The 17182-nt window shown below is 35.1% G+C and overlaps 3 protein-coding genes and 1 long non-coding RNA gene across 4 annotated transcripts in view; 3 read left to right on the forward strand and 1 right to left on the reverse strand.

The window, feature by feature from the left end:
- LOC111793504 (polygalacturonase-like) overlaps positions 1-473 on the reverse strand; it is a 51645-nt gene extending 51172 nt beyond the window's left edge. The window contains exon 1 of the mRNA XM_023675412.1: positions 39-473. Coding sequence (XP_023531180.1) covers positions 39-473 — 435 coding nt within the window. The remainder of the gene's footprint in view (positions 1-38) is intronic.
- Positions 474-3617: 3144 nt separating this feature from the next.
- On the forward strand, positions 3618-5607 carry LOC111793505 (polygalacturonase-like). Its single transcript, XM_023675414.1, has 4 exons — positions 3618-4052; positions 4698-4987; positions 5068-5296; positions 5389-5607. The coding sequence occupies exons 1-4, from the start codon at positions 3618-3620 to the stop codon at positions 5605-5607; spliced, it is 1173 nt and encodes a 390-aa protein (XP_023531182.1).
- Positions 5608-8033: 2426 nt separating this feature from the next.
- Positions 8034-9204, forward strand: LOC111792186. Its single transcript, XR_002814758.1, has 3 exons — positions 8034-8193; positions 8272-8367; positions 9113-9204. It is a non-coding gene; the product is annotated as an uncharacterized LOC111792186 (long non-coding RNA).
- Positions 9205-12847: 3643 nt separating this feature from the next.
- LOC111794030 (polygalacturonase-like) lies at positions 12848-14847 on the forward strand. Its single transcript, XM_023676136.1, has 4 exons — positions 12848-13282; positions 13938-14227; positions 14308-14536; positions 14629-14847. The coding sequence occupies exons 1-4, from the start codon at positions 12848-12850 to the stop codon at positions 14845-14847; spliced, it is 1173 nt and encodes a 390-aa protein (XP_023531904.1).
- Positions 14848-17182: the final 2335 nt, after the last annotated feature.

Consider the following 17182-nt stretch of genomic DNA (forward strand, 5'->3'; position numbering starts at 1 on the left):
TATTAATAATTATATGGTTAAGGTTTAAGACGACATACCCTAGCTCCCGGTGGACAATCCTTTCCAGAGTCCCTGCAGGCCCAATACGAAGCGCCCTTTGCGTCAATGTTGCCGCCGAAGAAAGAAACATCGTTAACTTTAATGAACAAAATCCAATACCCAGAACTTCCAAGGGCACGGTAGTCTAGAGGTGCCACAAGGGTTCCATTCAAACGGAAGGTAATCTTGTTCTTACATGGCCCTCTGAATGTGGTGGGGTTTAGCAAGAATCTTCCCTTAGGGACATTGATGGTGGATGGCGTCGAGGAGCTGCAAGCCAATGTCCATGCCTTGAGAAAGGGTCGAGTCGAGTCGGTTTTACCATCGGGTTTTGCTCCATAAGTAATCACATTGTAAGTGGCTGCACTTGAAAGTTGAATGAAGAAATAGAAGGAGGAGATGATGAGAAGTAATGTTTTGATTGTGTTGGCCATTTTTGGAGAAGAAAAGATGGGATATAAGAGGCATAACAAATGGGTAGTGTTATTTATAGTGATAGAAAATGGAGTGACATGCACTTCTCCATGTGCATGAATATGCCTAATTGAGGTGGCGGCTGATAAGCGGTGGTTTGATTAAAATGAGGGAAACCTTCGGTGGTTTGATACATACATTCTTGTGTTTTCTATTACGTAAACAATAAGTATTATTGTTTGAATACTCAACTAAATACGCCGTTAACTTTATGTTGAATCTATGGTATGGATATTTACAACATTTTATGGGATAAACACCACTGCTTTATTTGCATTGTGATGCACACGGTCTCCAAACTAATTAAATATATGATAATGTGATTGATTGAAAGTACAAAAAAACAGCCATTCATACGCTCGGTTTTCCCTTGAATCCGAAGGCACACCAACATAACTACTGATCCACAAAGTTATTTGTAGAACAATTTTAGTAGTTATCAATTTGCCGAACAAGTTTAGGAAAATGGTCAATGTTTTGTTTAGAAGAATGGTTAGTAGTTACTGAATTATGAAAGAACTTAGAAAATTTATTAGTGTTTTCTCCGGTTCATATGATGTACACTTTATTCACAACAAACAAAAAGAATTGAACAACATATAAATACTATTTTCTCTCTTATTACGGCCGCGAATGAAAAAATTATCACTATAGTTATTCTTTTTTGTACTACTTCTTCCAAGTGCAGGATAACTCCAAGGGATTACGAGTTTTTCTACCCATTGGGGTCCTCCCTTCACCACCCCTTGGGAATGGTCTATACGGTTGTGTAGAAGGAAAAACTGTTGCCAAAAGAAGTATAGATAGGAAAAGAACTCAAGTACACTCACTTGAGAACTTTTGGTTGTATTGCATATGTTCGTGTTGATCCAGAAAAGAGTGACAAACTTGACGCTGAGCTTGTGAAGTGTTACCTCGTAGGATATGATTTTGACATGTTTGGGTACAAGTTTTGGGATGTCAAGAACAAGAGAATCCTAAGATATTATGATGTGACTTTTGATGAAAATGTCATGTACAAGGACAAAAAGAAGAAAGGTTCCGGGATAACAAAGCAAGTGGGAGTGGAGGTTGGGTTGAGAAAAAATTCACTTAGTGATGTTGTAGCAGATATTCAAGGAACTCTTGAGACGGCGGATGAGGAACCAGAGGTGGAGCAAGTGGCACGTGAGCGAGTGTTGAAAAGATCATCCAAAGCTATCAGAGTACTGGATATGTATGTGTCTTCATTACATTATCTGTTGCTGACTGATAAAGGGGAACCAGAGCCCTTTGATAATGCCTCACAGTTGGAGGATACAACGAAGTGGGAGTATGCCATGTATGATGGATGTCTAGAATTCAGAAATGCGTTGCTCTTTCATCTACTGAGGTTGAGTACGTGACAATAGCTGAAGTTGAAAAGAAGATGATATGGGTGACATACTATCTAGAAGAATTGGGCGATAAGCAGCACGAGAAGATTCTTTGTACATATAGTCAGAGTGTCATACGTTGGTGAGAAACCTGATCTATCATTCAAAGACAAAACACAGAAAGCGATATCATTTCAGTCGTAGGTTAGTGGAAGATGGTAATGTGTTTGGAGAAGATAGAGGGTGCAAAGAATCCAACAAAAATGATGACAAAATGTGTTGATCTTGAAATATTGAGGTTGTGCAAAGCCTCAATTGATATAGTGCAGTAGCGAAGATGCTGATAGTGGTTTGAGAATGAAATTCTTGTTGAGTATTTCCGTCACCAGCAAAATGGTTGGGATGAGGCTAATGCCTATTTATATCTTATTCAATAGGAAAATTATATATGAAAAATAGTCCTATACACAGTAAACGACTGTTTAGAATAAAAAGCTGATAAAACTATATAGGGTAAACTAAAACCATATATATTTACTTCCTTCTTACCCTACAAATCCTTTAGCTAAGTTCTTCTTACATTTTCTCTCTCCTATTTCTTTGTGTTTATCTAGATGGACTGTGTGCGTTGTTGTACGATTCTAACAGATTCTTCTCTATTTTGATGTATGTGGGTAACAGACTAAATATACTTTTGAACGTATTATAAGCAGAGACATGGTATTAACTCTCCACTCCATGTTACATGCATATATTATGACGTAGGCGACCTAAATTTATTGAATGTTTTTTCTTTAGAAATTTGATTCTAAGGACAACGATAATGATATAGGTGTGATAAGAACGTAAGAAAATGACTTTACATGGACATAAAAAGATTTATACATTAACAATACGAAGACGGATGATGCCTTGGAAGTCTCAAATATGAAGTTTTCATAGGTCGATTCTTTATAAGCATGTTTAATGTTTAAGCGAATTGTGAAAGCGGATATCATTTCGATGCTCCCGATAGCATACGAACTCAATAATTCTTTGTTGGCATCATACTAATTTGGGCTGTCCGCCTGTTTTCTTCTGTTCTACGATACTAAACTAACCTATTAATGCAAAGAACGAGAAAACAATATGAATGCTATAGTTATGTTGCTGCGCCTTGGCATTCAAGGGAAGACCAAACGTAAGATTGACTGTTTTTGTGCTATCAATCAAGATTATCATATATTTAATTCATTTGGAGACCGTACACCATAAACTTTTGTCAATATCCATTCCAAAGATTCAACACAAAGCTACCCGCGCTTTCCATTTGGATATGACACATGATTGAAATACGTCAAAACAAATAGATTAAGTAAAAAGAATAACTTTAAGCTATTATATTTTTTCAATTCTTGTAAATAAAATATACATCTGATGAATATTTATAGCGAAAAAGTACTAACAAATTCATAAACTTACTTTAATTTCATAACTATTAATGATTATCAGAAAATTGCTTCAATTTAATAACTTATTTGGATCAACCCACGTATTCAAACAATAATATATTAAGTTTCCCTCAATTTGGCATATTCATGCACATGGATAAGTGCATACCACTCCAATTTCTTTCATTTGACTTTATCAATGTATTCCTATTACACCAACTTAATTGATACTCATTTTCATTGTTAGTATCCATAGAGCACTATAAATAACACTACCCATTTGTTATGCCTCTTATATCCCATCTTTTCTTCTCCAAAAATGGCCAACACAATCAAAACATTACTTCTCATCATCTCCTCCTTCTATTTCTTCATTCAACTTTCAAGTGCAGCCACTTACAATGTGATTACTTATGGAGCAAAACCCGATGGTAAAACCGACTCGACTCGACCCTTTCTCAAGGCATGGACATTGGCTTGCAGCTCCTCGACGCCATCCACCATCAATGTCCCTAAGGGAAGATTCTTGCTAAACCCCACCACATTCAGAGGGCCATGTAAGAACAAGATTACCTTCCGTTTGAATGGAACCCTTGTGGCACCTCTAGACTACCGTGCCCTTGGAAGTTCTGGGTATTGGATTTTGTTCATTAAAGTTAACGATGTTTCTTTCTTCGGCGGCAACATTGACGCAAAGGGCGCTTCGTATTGGGCCTGCAGGGACTCTGGAAAGGATTGTCCACCGGGAGCTAGGGTATGTCGTCTTAAACCTTAACCATATAATTATTAATATAATTACCCTAAATCTCCTTACATTTTCACCCTAATATCTCATGGTTTTATTTGGGCTTTCCCAAAATGCCTAGTAGGGATAGAGATGTATTCTCCATACTTATACCTCTCAACAATCCTCATCTCGAACAAAGCACACCATAGAACCTCTCCTGAGGTCTGTAGAACCCTCGACTCCTACTTTGGAGCCCTCGAACAAAGTACACTCTTTGCTCAACACATTAGTCACTTTTGACTACACCTTTATAGAACTCTCGACTCCTTCTCTGGAGCCCTCGAACAAAGTACACCCATTTTGACCACACCTTCGAGGCTCACAATTCTTTGTTCGACATACGAGGATTCTATTGACATGCCTAAGTTACGGGCATGACTCTGATACCATGTTAGGATTCACGACTCTCCACAATGGTATGATATTGTCCACTTTGAGCATAACGGTTCATGGCTTTGTTTTGAGATTTTCCAAAAGATCTCGTATCAATGAAAATGTATTCCTCATTTACAAACTCATGATCATCCTGTAAATTAGTCAATGTGGGACTCCGTTCCAACCATCGTTTTGGTAACATGTTTTTTTTTTTTTTGCTTTGGTAAATTGATGCAGTCACTAACATTCAATTGGGCGAACAACATCTATTTAAGTGGGCTGACATCACTCAATAGCCGGCAGTCTCATATTACAATTAACAGTTGCAATAATGTATTGGTTAAGAATGTGAAGATAATGGCTCCCGACCAAAGCCCCAATACTGACGGCATTCATGTGCAGTCATCAACCGATGTAACCATCACAGGAACTACCATCCAAACTGGTGATGATTGCATATCCATTGGAGATGGAACTAAGAATTTGTTTATGACTCATATCAAATGTGGGCCTGGCCATGGCGTAAGGTAATGAATCAATTCTTTACAACATATCAAACATTTTTATGATCTAATCTCCAATAATAAGAATAATAATAAAAGTGCAGCATTGGGAGCTTGGGAAAAGAGTTTGACGAACAAGGCGTCCAAAATGTAACATTGATGAACGCAGTGTTCACTAAATCCGATAATGGTGTGAGGATAAAGACGTGGGCGAGGCCTGGCAATGGCTTCGTGAAACATGTTGTGTTTCAGAACATCGTTATGAACAATGTTAAGAATCCCATCATAATCGATCAAAATTATTGTCCGGACAATGAAGGTTGTCCTGGTCAGGTAACTAAGTTGTTGTCCTTTTAAAAGTACATTAAATCATTAATTAATGTTGGATTGAACTAAAAATTTGTTTTTGTTTTGTTGTTTTAAAGAGTGCTGGAGTGAAGATTAGTGATGTGACGTATAAAAACATTGGAGGAACATCAGCAACATCAGAGGCTATAACATTTGATTGCAGCTCTACCAATCCATGTGATGACATACGTTTGGAGGACATCAAGCTTACGTATAAGAACAAGGCATCGACATCGACATGCAACAACGTTGGTGGATCAAGTGTGGGAATTCTTATGCCACAAAGTTGCTTGTGATGAAATAAAAAAAGTTATACTTAATTGAAAATCTCATTTGATTAGAATTTCCCTTCGTGATTTATTTAATGTGAATATGTATTTTTAGGAATCATACTCTATTTGTTAGTATATGTACGTTATGATTATTATATGAAAAAAAAAATTATTGAAAGTATTTTTCTTTAAACATTGTCATAGAGTTAAAAGTTCGTAAATTTATTTCGAACATAATCAATGAAAAATAATAATAGCATGGTTGGATACAGGAAACATAATTTTCGAAATAAAATGTTATTGTCGTGCTCTAACATAGTGTCTACAACTTAAATGTGGAAAAACTAGCTATTGGGACTATGTTTCATGGCCTCCTCAATTGATACCATCATCCATATATGATGATATCTTTACTTTTTAGTTGAAAAAATATTGAACATATTGTCGAACTTCACCGGCGGAAGGGTTGGAATCAATTTTGATTTTATATAGAATTAAACAAAACTAAAGATTAATCAAACAAAATTTGAAAAAATATGAACAAAGTTCTGGGTCTTTAATCTTATTGTTCCAAGTTTTTCATTGGTATAATCTCCTCTACAAAGTTTTCCTTGCTATGACTCGAACATAAGATCGAGACTTGTGGGAGCCTTTTCAAAAAATAAAAAATAACTGGTTGGATTGGTATGAGGCCTTTTGAGGAAACCAAAAGTAAATGCACGAGAGCTTATACTCAAAGTGGATAATATCATACCAATGTGGTGGTTTGTTGTTCCTAATCTAGTATCGAAGCGAGGTTGGCATATTGATTGTCAGAAACTCTTAGTGTATGCTCTATGATTTCTCAGTATTTTCACAAGGTCAAATCGAACTATCAAGTGATTACTGAAGTAAATTCAGAGTCTATCATTAGAGAAGCTCAAGGAAAAGGATCATCAAAGGATTATCATCCATAGATTGCAATCGAAGTATAGAAGCTTCATTATTACTGTACAAAGATGATCCGCTCATCACTAGTAGAGTTTGAAATTTTCTAGCCAGCCAATAAGCGATGAGTCCGCTCAACGTAAGCATTTAGAGATTGTCAAAGAGAGTGAACAAATTGGAGGAGAGGGAACTTCAAGCCCTGTGGCTAACAAGTATCCAAGCAAAGTCCATGAAAAACTTCCTTTCTTTGGAGGGTAAGCAAGAGTTTGAGGTCATTCTCACAAGTGATGAGATTCTTGATAAGTTTGATGATATAGAAAATAATTAAGGGAGGCATGAGTGGCAAAGAGACAAATATTACTAACACCTACCAGTTGAATGATATAAGCATTAAAATCTCAACGGGTGGATGATTTGTATCAAATGGATGAAATAGGGTATGTGGAGCTGTAGAATTAGGGCGGAAGTATTGTGATCCAACAAGTGGAAGATGTTACCCGCATGAGATATAGGTTTTGATGAAATATCTTTGTGGTGATCCTCAGAGAAGAAAGTCTTGGCTTTAAGTGATACTTATGTTGTTGAGCAAGAACTGACTAAAACGAGTGAAGTCACTGAAAAGGAAACAATATCTCAACAACTTAGATGGTAAGAAAGAATTTGAAAGTCAAATCCTAAGTATGCCAACACAACTATAACGTGGTACGATAAATGAGGACTAGTGTTTTGGAGGTGAATTCGGAGAAAATGAAACAGTATCTCAATAACTTAGACGGTCAGAAAGAATTTGAAAGTCAAATCCTAAGTATGCCCAACATAGTACGATAAATGAGGACTAGTGCAAAAGAGTGTTAAAATATCATAATGAGCCCAAGGTCAAGTCTAATAATTTTATGAGTTCATTATCTATATATTTTATGAATAAAGATATTTGAATATTTTAGAAATTTAGATATTTTAGAAATAAAGAAATCTAGTTATTTTAGAAATAAACATTTAGATATTTTAAGAATAAATCTGATCCGTCTATCTTTTATTATCAATACCCCTCCACCCCATTAAGATTTTCATCACAAGTTATTCCAAGCAAAGCCATCCATAGTAGTATCCTACTAAATGTCTTGTAATTTCTTCTTGATTGGTCTTGATACAAGTGTGAGTGTTTTCTAGGTACGGTTGTGATCAACAACATGATATCAAAGTCATACCCTTATCTTAACTTAACCATGTCAATAAAATCTTCAAATGTCAAACAAAAAAGTTGCGAGGCCGGAAGGTACAATGAAAATGAGTCAAATGTTGAATAAATTGTGTATTTTGTTTGAAAGATCCAAGGAGTTAGAGCATTAGCACCCAAGCAAAAGTAGAAAAATTATATATATATATATATATATATATATATATAATATTTGGTCAAAATCATTGAGGGGCATGAGGTCATTTCGTCCTCAAATTACTTTATGGGTTAATGAGAGGCCATGACATAATACCTGCAACAAAGAGAAACAAAGAGAGAGAAGTTTTGGAGTGAGAGCAAGAAACCGCCGCCAGAAAACTCACGAGACCACCATGGAAGTCGTCTCTAGCCACGATCTAGGTGTAAGGACTTCTTCTTGGAAAGAAGAAGACTTTTTGGGTGATTGGAGTTCCATTTTTCGTCAAAGAGTCAAAAAGATCTGCGAGGTAATCTTCCACCATTTTTTTTAGATTCGAGATCTTCCATTGCGAATTGAGGGCTGAAATTTTAATATGTTCATCTAGGAAAGATTCTTCACATATTTTGTGAAGGAACTTGGCTGAAAACATGGCCGAAAACGTGGCCGAAAACTACTGTTCCAAGAGTTCTTTCCAAGAAGGGTAAGAGGGAATGTACCTACTTCCGACGTCCATAAATAGGTTGATGTTGAAGTAAAATTCAAGAAAAAATATCATGACGTACTTCAAATTATGATCTACAACTTTGCTGAAGAAACCAAATCGAATTGAGTTATAGATTAAAAGTTGAGTTATAGATTAAAAGATATGAAAATGAGAAAATTGAGAAAAACCTAATCACTTTTGCGTTGTGATTTCTAGGAGGAGAGAGAAAATTTTCCGACGAGCCACGTGTCAACCGGCGAGAGGAAAAGCGCGTTGACATGTGTTGCTCGATTCGTGGAGAAATGCGTCACACACAGAATGATACTAAGGCTCTTGGAGAAAGATCAAGGACTAAAACATGAACCAAGGACAAGAACCTATAAAAAAACCAAGAACAAGAACCTATAAAGAACCATAAATGAGAGAAAGATCAAGAACTAAAACATGGATCAAGATCCAAGTTCTTAGAACAAAAATCAAGAACTTAGAACTATAGTACTAAGACCCTTAGAGAATAATCGAAGTTTCAGAATCCAAGGACCAAGGTCCCTAGGATAGAACATGATAAGAACCCACAAATTAAGACCAAGAACCAGAGGACCTAAGTACTTACGACAAGAACAAGAACGAGAAAAGAAAGAGTGTGGTACCCTAGCATATCAAGGACACGATTAAGATCCTACAAGTTGGCTGCTTACTGAGTCTTTGTTCTCATTCCTTATTTTTCATTTTTTTTTTTCAGGTAATAAGGAGCTGGTCGAGATCAGGAGCGGACTCTAGAGCCGGTGCCATAGACAAACCTCACCTGTTGTCCTTCAACCCTTTTTGTTTTAAAATATTATCTCATTCCTTATTTTGTATTTTAAATACTTTGCATAAACTTTATTTTGATATAATATAAATATAATGTATGTTATGTTTTAAATTTGGTTGTTTTTTATTTCGGAAAAAATTTACACGTCTTTTTAGAGTCATTGAGTCAGCTCGGTCTTTACGCTATCATAATGATCATGTCCAATCGCTATCAATGAACCCATATAATTTGAAACTAGAAAATTTAGAATACCAAATTTCATACTCCATAGTTCCAAAAACATGATGTAAGACTTTTTTTTGCTGCTCCATAATGATCCTTTGAAGGATGTTGCATAAATTAGAAATAATACCAACAGAAAATGTAATGCGGGTCGTGTAAGTGTTAAGTAAATTAATTTGTCAACCAAGCTTCTGAAACTTCTACCATCCGTCATCTCTTCTCCATCCTCATGTTGTAATTTCTCATTAATATTCATGGGTGTGGCTATAGGCTAACAATTAAGTATAATAAATTTACTCACAATATCTTTGGTATATTTTCTTTGTGAAATAAAAATCTCATCTTCAACTTGATATACTTCAAGACCAAGAAAATAGTACAATAAATCCATATAAGACATCTCAAATTCACTCATCATTTGAGACTTAAATTTATCTAAGAGAGAATTAGAGGAATTAATATAAATGATATCATCAACATAGAGGCAAATAACGATGAAATCACTTTTACCTTTCTTCTTCACATACAAAGTAGGTTCATTCTCACTTCTCATGTATCATTTTTTTTAAAAATACTCATTAATCTTATTATACCAAGCTTGAGGGGTCTGCTTTAATCCATATAATATCCTTCTCAGCTTGTATACATTTGTTTCTTTGTCTTTCTTTATGAATCCTTCTGTCGTGCTACAAAGACCTCTTTTTGTAAATCTTCATTAAAAAATGTTGACTTGACATCAAACTAATAAACAAGCCACCACAATTCTTCTGTTAATGCCAGAATAGTTCTTACAGTTTCAAAGCGAGCTATAGAGAAAGTCTCTTCAAAGTCTATACCTTGTTGTTGTGCATACCCTTTTGCCACAAGACGAGCCTTATTCTTATGCTTCCTTTTTGGTGCAAATTTTGTCTTGAACATCTATTTCAAGTTAATTGCATTTTTTTCATTTGGTAAGTAAACCATCTCCCAACTCCCATCTCTTCTACCATGACTTTTTGTCAATCTTCTTTTTCCGTTGCTTCTTCATAACTTATAGGGTATGAAACAGTAAGAGCAAATTGACACGATGCATATATGTCAGCTAAAAATTTATACTTCCTGACAGTGTCTCATCTAAAGATTCTTCAAGAGAAGAGTTGTTGTTTAGTGATACTGAAGTTGATAATGTAGCAATAGAGGCACTAGAAGATGCATTGAAGTTGACTCTTTTCTCCTCATCTAGAGGAACTTCAAGTGTAATCGGTTGCTGCTCCTATTTTTTACTCCAATCCCAACTTACATTCTCATCAAATATTTAATCCCTTTTAACTAAAATCTTTTCATTAAGAAGGTTATAAAATTTATGTCTTTGATTGAGTATAATAGCCAATGAAAATGCATTTTTCAGATTTTTCATCAAGCTTTTGACGAATTTTAGGAATTTTCAAAGCATAAGCAACACAACCAAAGACTCGTAAATGACTTACAAACGATTTCCTTCCATGTCATGCTTCATAAGGAGTTTGATTCATAACAAGCCTTAGTTGGTGAGATATTTAATAGATAAAAAGATATTGCTATAACTTCCACCCGAAATTGGTTTGAAAGTCTCATTGCTTTTATCATACTTCTTGCTATCTCCACAACCGTTCGATTTTTTTGTTCAGCGATTCCATTTTGTTTTGGAGTGTAAGGAGCTGTTAACTCCCTTTGAATGCCCTTTTCTACACAAAACATATTGGATTCTTTAGATATGAACCTCTCTATCCGTGCGAAGAACTTTAATGTGAAAGTCACTTTGGTTCTCCACCATAGCTCTAAAATTCTGAAACTTTTGAAAACTTTCTGACTTAAGTGGTAGGATGTAAACTCATCTCATCCGACTATAGTCATCAATAAATAGTAAAAAGTATATACTCCCACCCAAGGATTTAGTTTGCATTGACCCACATAAATCAGTATGAATTAGTTCTATACAATTTGAAGCTCTTTTATCTTTTTTAATCGGAAATAGACTTCCCAGTTTGCTTGTCATAAACGCATGATTCACATAAACTAATTGATCAATTCTTGGTAATCTAAAAACCATACATTCATCCCTGAGTATTTTCAAGCTCTTCATATGAAGATGCCCAGATGCCATAATATCAAGTCACCTTTTGTGCCGGTAGCAAGAGCAAAATATCTCACGTTAGAAACATTTTATTTGAGGTCATGACAATTTGAACTTTATTACCTGAATTTCTTATTTGTAATGATACATATGTTGTCATCAAATAGAACATCAACACTCAATAAATTGTACCATAAATTAGGCACAAATTGAACACTTTCTAACAGTTTTATATTATCATGACTAGTTTCAACTTTCACTCTATTTTTACCTCCTCCTCTCTTGCATTTTTTTTTTTTTTTTTTTTTTTTTTTTTTTTTTTTTTTTTTTTTTTTTTTTTTTTTTTTTTTTTTTTTTTTTTTTTNAGGCATTCTTCTGCAATGGTAACATTGAATGACATTCCTTGTGTTACTTTGATCATTGGATTGTTTTTGACCATCATTTCTCCCTCTACCTCGGTTAGTACAACCACTATGGCGGCTGCGAAATCCTTCTCTTCCACTACCTCTACTTGTTAAACGAATATTTTCTCCTTCGTGGTTGTCTGTCTCCTTCACTTGAAGTGTCTTTTTTTCATTAATTTACAATGATCTATTGATTTTTTACTCATGAGATTGAAGCGGGCCCATTAATTCATCGATGGAGAGTATTGATAGGTCCTTAGCTTCTTCTATACCAGTCACCACATAGTCAAACTTTAGAGTTAAGCATTTTATCGCTCTTACAAGTCACATAGGCTATATCTTATGTATCTAAGAATATCCAAAATGAATCATATTGAGATAGGAATCAAAGCTGTCCGCCTGCTTTCTTCTATTCTACGAAGCTATCTTACCTATTAATGCAAGAAAATGATAATATATATACATATAACTCATGAAAATGGGTGTCGTAGCTATATGGCTGCGCTTTGGCATTCAAGGGAAGACCAATCGGCAAACGTACGAATGGCTGTTTTCGTACAACCAATCAAGATTGTCATATATTTAATTCATTTGGAGACCGTGCATCACAAGGGCTTTCAACACAACAAATAAAATATTGTCAATATCCACACCAAAGTTTCAACATAAACTTATTGTTTACGTAACAGGAAACACAAGAATGTATGTATCCAAATTTACGTGAAAAAGAAGCACACAATTTGTGCGATACACAAAGGAAAATGCATAAGGATTGCGGCGACCAGATTTCCCTCATTTTAATCAAACCACCGCTTATCAGCCGCCGCCTCAATTAGGGATATTCATGCACATGGAGAAGTGCATGTCACTCCAATTTCTATCACTATAAATAACACTACCCATTTGTTATGCCTCTCATATCCCATCATCTTCTCTTCTCCAAAAATGGCCAACACAATCAAAACATTACTTCTCATCATCTCCTCCTTCTATTTCTTCATTCAACTCTCGAGTGCAGCCACTTTCAATGTGATTACTTACGGAGCAAAACCCGACGGTAAAACCGACTCGACTCGACCCTTTCTCAAGGCATGGACATCGGCCTGCAGCTCCTCCACGCCGTCCACCATCAATGTCCCTAAGGGAAGATTCTTGCTAAACCCCACCACATTCAGAGGGCCATGTAAGAACAAGATTACCTTCCGTTTGAATGGAACCCTTGTGGCACCTCTAGACTACCGTGCCCTTGGAAGTTCTGGGTATTGGATTTTGTTCATTAAAGTTAACGATGTTTCTTTCTTCGGCGGCAACATTGACGCAAAGGGCGCTTCGTATTGGGCCTGCAGGGACTCTGGAAAGGATTGTCCACCGGGAGCTAGGGTATGTCGTCTTAAACCTTAACCATATAATTATTAATATAATTACTCTAAATCTCCTTACATTTTCGCCCTAATATCTCATGGTTTTATTTGGACTTTCCCAAAATGCATAGTACGAATAGAGATGTATTCTCCATACTTATCCCTCCCAACAATCCTCATCTCGAACAAAGCACACCATAGAACCTCTCCTGAGGTCTGTAGAACCCTCGACTCCTACTTTGGAGCCCTCGAACAAAGTACACTCTTTGCTCAACACATTAGTCACTTTTGACTACACCTTTATAGAACTCTCGACTCCTTCTCTGGAGCCCTCGAACAAAGTACACCCTTTGCTCGACATTTTGACCACACCTTCGAGGCTCACAATTCTTTGTTCGACATACGAGAATTCTATTGACATGCCTAAGTTACGGGCATGACTCTGATACCATGTTAGGATTCACGACTCTCCACAATGGTATGATATTGTCCACTTTGAGCATAACGGTTCATGGCTTTGTTTTGAGATTTTCCAAAAGATCTCGTATGAATGAAAATGTATTCCTCATTTACAAACTCATGATCATCCTGTAAATTAGTCAATGTGGGACTCCGTTCCAACCATCGTTTTGGTAACATGTTTTTTTTTTTTTTTCTTTGGTAAATTGATGCAGTCACTAACATTCAATTGGGCGAACAACATCTATTTAAGTGGGCTGACATCACTCAATAGCCGGCAGTCTCATATTACAATTAACAGTTGCAATAATGTATTGGTTAAGAATGTGAAGATAATGGCTCCCGACCAAAGCCCCAATACTGACGGCATTCATGTGCAGTCATCAACCGATGTAACCATCACAGGAACTACCATCCAAACTGGTGATGATTGCATATCCATTGGAGATGGAACTAAGAATTTGTTTATGACTCATATCAAATGTGGGCCTGGCCATGGCGTAAGGTAATGAATCAATTCTTTACAACATATCAAACATTTTTATGATCTAATCTCCAATAATAAGAATAATAATAATAATGCAGCATTGGGAGCTTGGGAAAAGAGTTTGACGAACAAGGCGTCCAAAATGTAACATTGATGAACGCAGTGTTCACTAAATCCGATAATGGTGTGAGGATAAAGACGTGGGCGAGGCCTGGCAATGGCTTCGTGAAACATGTTGTGTTTCAGAACATCGTTATGAACAATGTTAAGAATCCCATCATAATCGATCAAAATTATTGTCCGGACAATGAAGGTTGTCCTGGTCAGGTAACTAAGTTGTTGTCCTTTTACAAGTACATTAAATCATTAATTAGTGTTGGATTGAACTAAAAATTTGTTTTTGTTTTGTTGTTTTAAAGAGTGCTGGAGTGAAGATTAGTGATGTGACGTATAAAAACATTGGAGGAACATCAGCAACATCAGAGGCTATAACGTTTGATTGCAGCTCCACCAATCCATGTGATGACATACGTTTGGAGGACATCAAGCTTACGTATAAGAACAAGGCATCGACATCGACATGCAACAACGTTGGTGGATCAAGTATGGGAGTACTTATGCCACAAAGTTGCTTGTGATGAATTAAAAAAGTCGAACTTAATTGAAAATCTCATTTGTTTAGAGTTTTCTTTCATGATTTATTTAATGTGAATATGTATTCTTAAGCAATCATAGAAATTACTATGGTGTATTTATGTAATGAATTGGTCCGTTTTACACCCTATATATTTTTTCTCACTACTTAATGTATAAAGATAAGATATATTGAACAAATAATAAGGCTCAAAGAATTAAACACATACATAAGTCATTTCAAACATAATCAATGAGAAATAATACTATTACGGTTGGATACAGGAAAGATAACATCACCTATCTTGTTGATTGATTTGAATCACGAGTTTTCCTTACTCTTAATCTTGATCTTGATCTTGATCATGTAGGTAATTTATTCCAAAACTTTCCCTTTGGTTGTTTCTTATCGTTTTTGAGATTCTTGGGTAATTTAGATCTAAAGTCTTGTTCTTCAACAAGGTTCTTAGATCAAATCACATGAGTTTCATAACATTTGGTACCAGAGTTTTCCTTTGGTTGATTTCTTATCATTTGGTATTAGAGCTTTAGGCTCAGGATCTAATGTATGTTTTCGTTTTTAATTGGCTCAGAGTTTGAAACTCAATCTCGGCTCTATTAAAAATTTTGAGAGGTGAGAATGAGAACTCCATTTGTGTAAATGAGTGTAAATAAAGTGTCTTTGAGTGAATATACGTGAGAGAGTTTTGTAAGGTCCTTTGTATATCCTTACCTTACTTTTGCAGCAAAGGTTCACAAATAGATTCGAGAACAAATCCTCTTGAAGAAGTAGAGATATGAACCAATACATCAATCATGCAATATAAATTTCAAGGAAGATGTGAAGAAAAAGGTTGTTCAAATTATCATAAGATGCATCAATTCATGCCACATTAAAGAAAAATCAAACTTCATAAATTGTATGTTTAGAATCATTCAAGCTTGACATGATCAATCTTATTTCTGGAGTTATTTGAATCTCAATCAAGTGTTATTGTCCTAGGATATTTGATCAATAAGGTAATTCGAATCTTACTTCATTTTTAGTGGTTTCTTATTATTTGGTATCGAGCTTTCCCTTGAATTGTCTCGTGGGTTTTAGGTAGTTATATGTTTTGCTTCTTTCTTATTTTTCATTCAGATTTTTTTTTTATTCTTTCTCTTCTTTTGATATTGTCCCATCATTAAAAAGAAAAAGTGTAATTTTTATTATTCTTATTTATTTATTTATTTTGTCTTCCGTGTTTTTTTTTTTTAGGATCTTGTCGTGTTCTAAAATTTTGTATTTCATAAAATCTTGAACATGTTTCATCAAGCACTGAGACTTGTAAGAACCATGTTAATAATGATCCATTTTGGATAGCTTTTAAAAAAAATCTAAATGAAATCCACCGATCTATAAAATACATGTCTAAATTATGTCAATTGATGAATTTGAAGGACCAAGTAAGAGAGAGACAAATGGTACAACTCATTCAAAAAGAGGAAGATTATTTTATGCCGAGAGACATTGTTTCAAATGATGATATTGTTACTGATGACCTCGAGACTAGCAAAGACAATATGCAAGTATATGTTGCTCCACGTCCACTAGAGACAAAAAGTGAAGAAAGTAAAAAGGAGAAAGAGCGTGAGGAAGAAATATTTGACACATGTACTGAGATTAAAGAGAAAGAGGTACATTTAGATTTCACGGTGTTTTATTTTAAGTTTTAGATAATTATCTTTAAGATTATAAGTTACATTTAGATAGCAATCATTATGGTAATGATGTCGGGTTACAAACTTTCAATTAAGCATAAGTTAGTATAACGTTTAATTTCAAAGCTATAATTAGTCATTCACGTTATTGCTTTAGCATATTTTGGATATTAAAAATGAAATTTGCCTATTATGTTTGAAGCCATGAGCTTCTTCTCTTGTATTTCTTGTGGTTAGATTTGCATGCTAGAGTCATTTAAGTAATCTTGATCAAGCTACCTTTTCGAGTGATTCGAATGACGAGTTTAAAAACAAGTTTTATTTACTCTTGATCTTGATGAACAAGGTAATCTGTTCCAAAACTTTTATTCTTATCGATTTTGGGATTCTTGGATACTTTAGATCAAAAGGTCTTGTTCTTCGACAAAGTTTTTAGATCAAATTTCAAGAGTTTCATAGCAGTTGTGCTCTCTTCGTCGATGAGGGATGGTTGAGGTCTACTTGTGTCGTTTGAGAGAAACTACCCTAATCAAAGAAGAGATTTAAGATTTATTTGTTTCTTTTTCTTTTCGTTTCCCTCTTTTTTAATTTCAAAGTTTGAAATTCAAAACAATTTGAATAGAAAATAAAAAACATAAC

Source organism: Cucurbita pepo, chromosome LG04 (assembly GCF_002806865.2).
Source record: "Cucurbita pepo subsp. pepo cultivar mu-cu-16 chromosome LG04, ASM280686v2, whole genome shotgun sequence".
NCBI classification, from domain to species: Eukaryota; Viridiplantae; Streptophyta; class Magnoliopsida; order Cucurbitales; family Cucurbitaceae; genus Cucurbita; species Cucurbita pepo.

Excerpts from the sequence above, each read along its gene's own strand:
- LOC111793505 (XM_023675414.1), top strand. The coding sequence starts at position 3,618 with ATGGCCAACACAATCAAAACATTACTTCTCATCATCTCCTCCTTCTAT. Across the intron at positions 4,053-4,697 it reads ATTGTCCACCGGGAGCTAGG|TCACTAACATTCAATTGGGC; the intron begins GTATGTCGTCTT and ends AAATTGATGCAG. Across the intron at positions 4,988-5,067 it reads GGGCCTGGCCATGGCGTAAG|CATTGGGAGCTTGGGAAAAG; the intron begins GTAATGAATCAA and ends ATAAAAGTGCAG.
- LOC111794030 (XM_023676136.1), top strand. The coding sequence starts at position 12,848 with ATGGCCAACACAATCAAAACATTACTTCTCATCATCTCCTCCTTCTAT. Across the intron at positions 14,228-14,307 it reads GGGCCTGGCCATGGCGTAAG|CATTGGGAGCTTGGGAAAAG; the intron begins GTAATGAATCAA and ends ATAATAATGCAG. Across the intron at positions 14,537-14,628 it reads ATGAAGGTTGTCCTGGTCAG|AGTGCTGGAGTGAAGATTAG; the intron begins GTAACTAAGTTG and ends GTTGTTTTAAAG.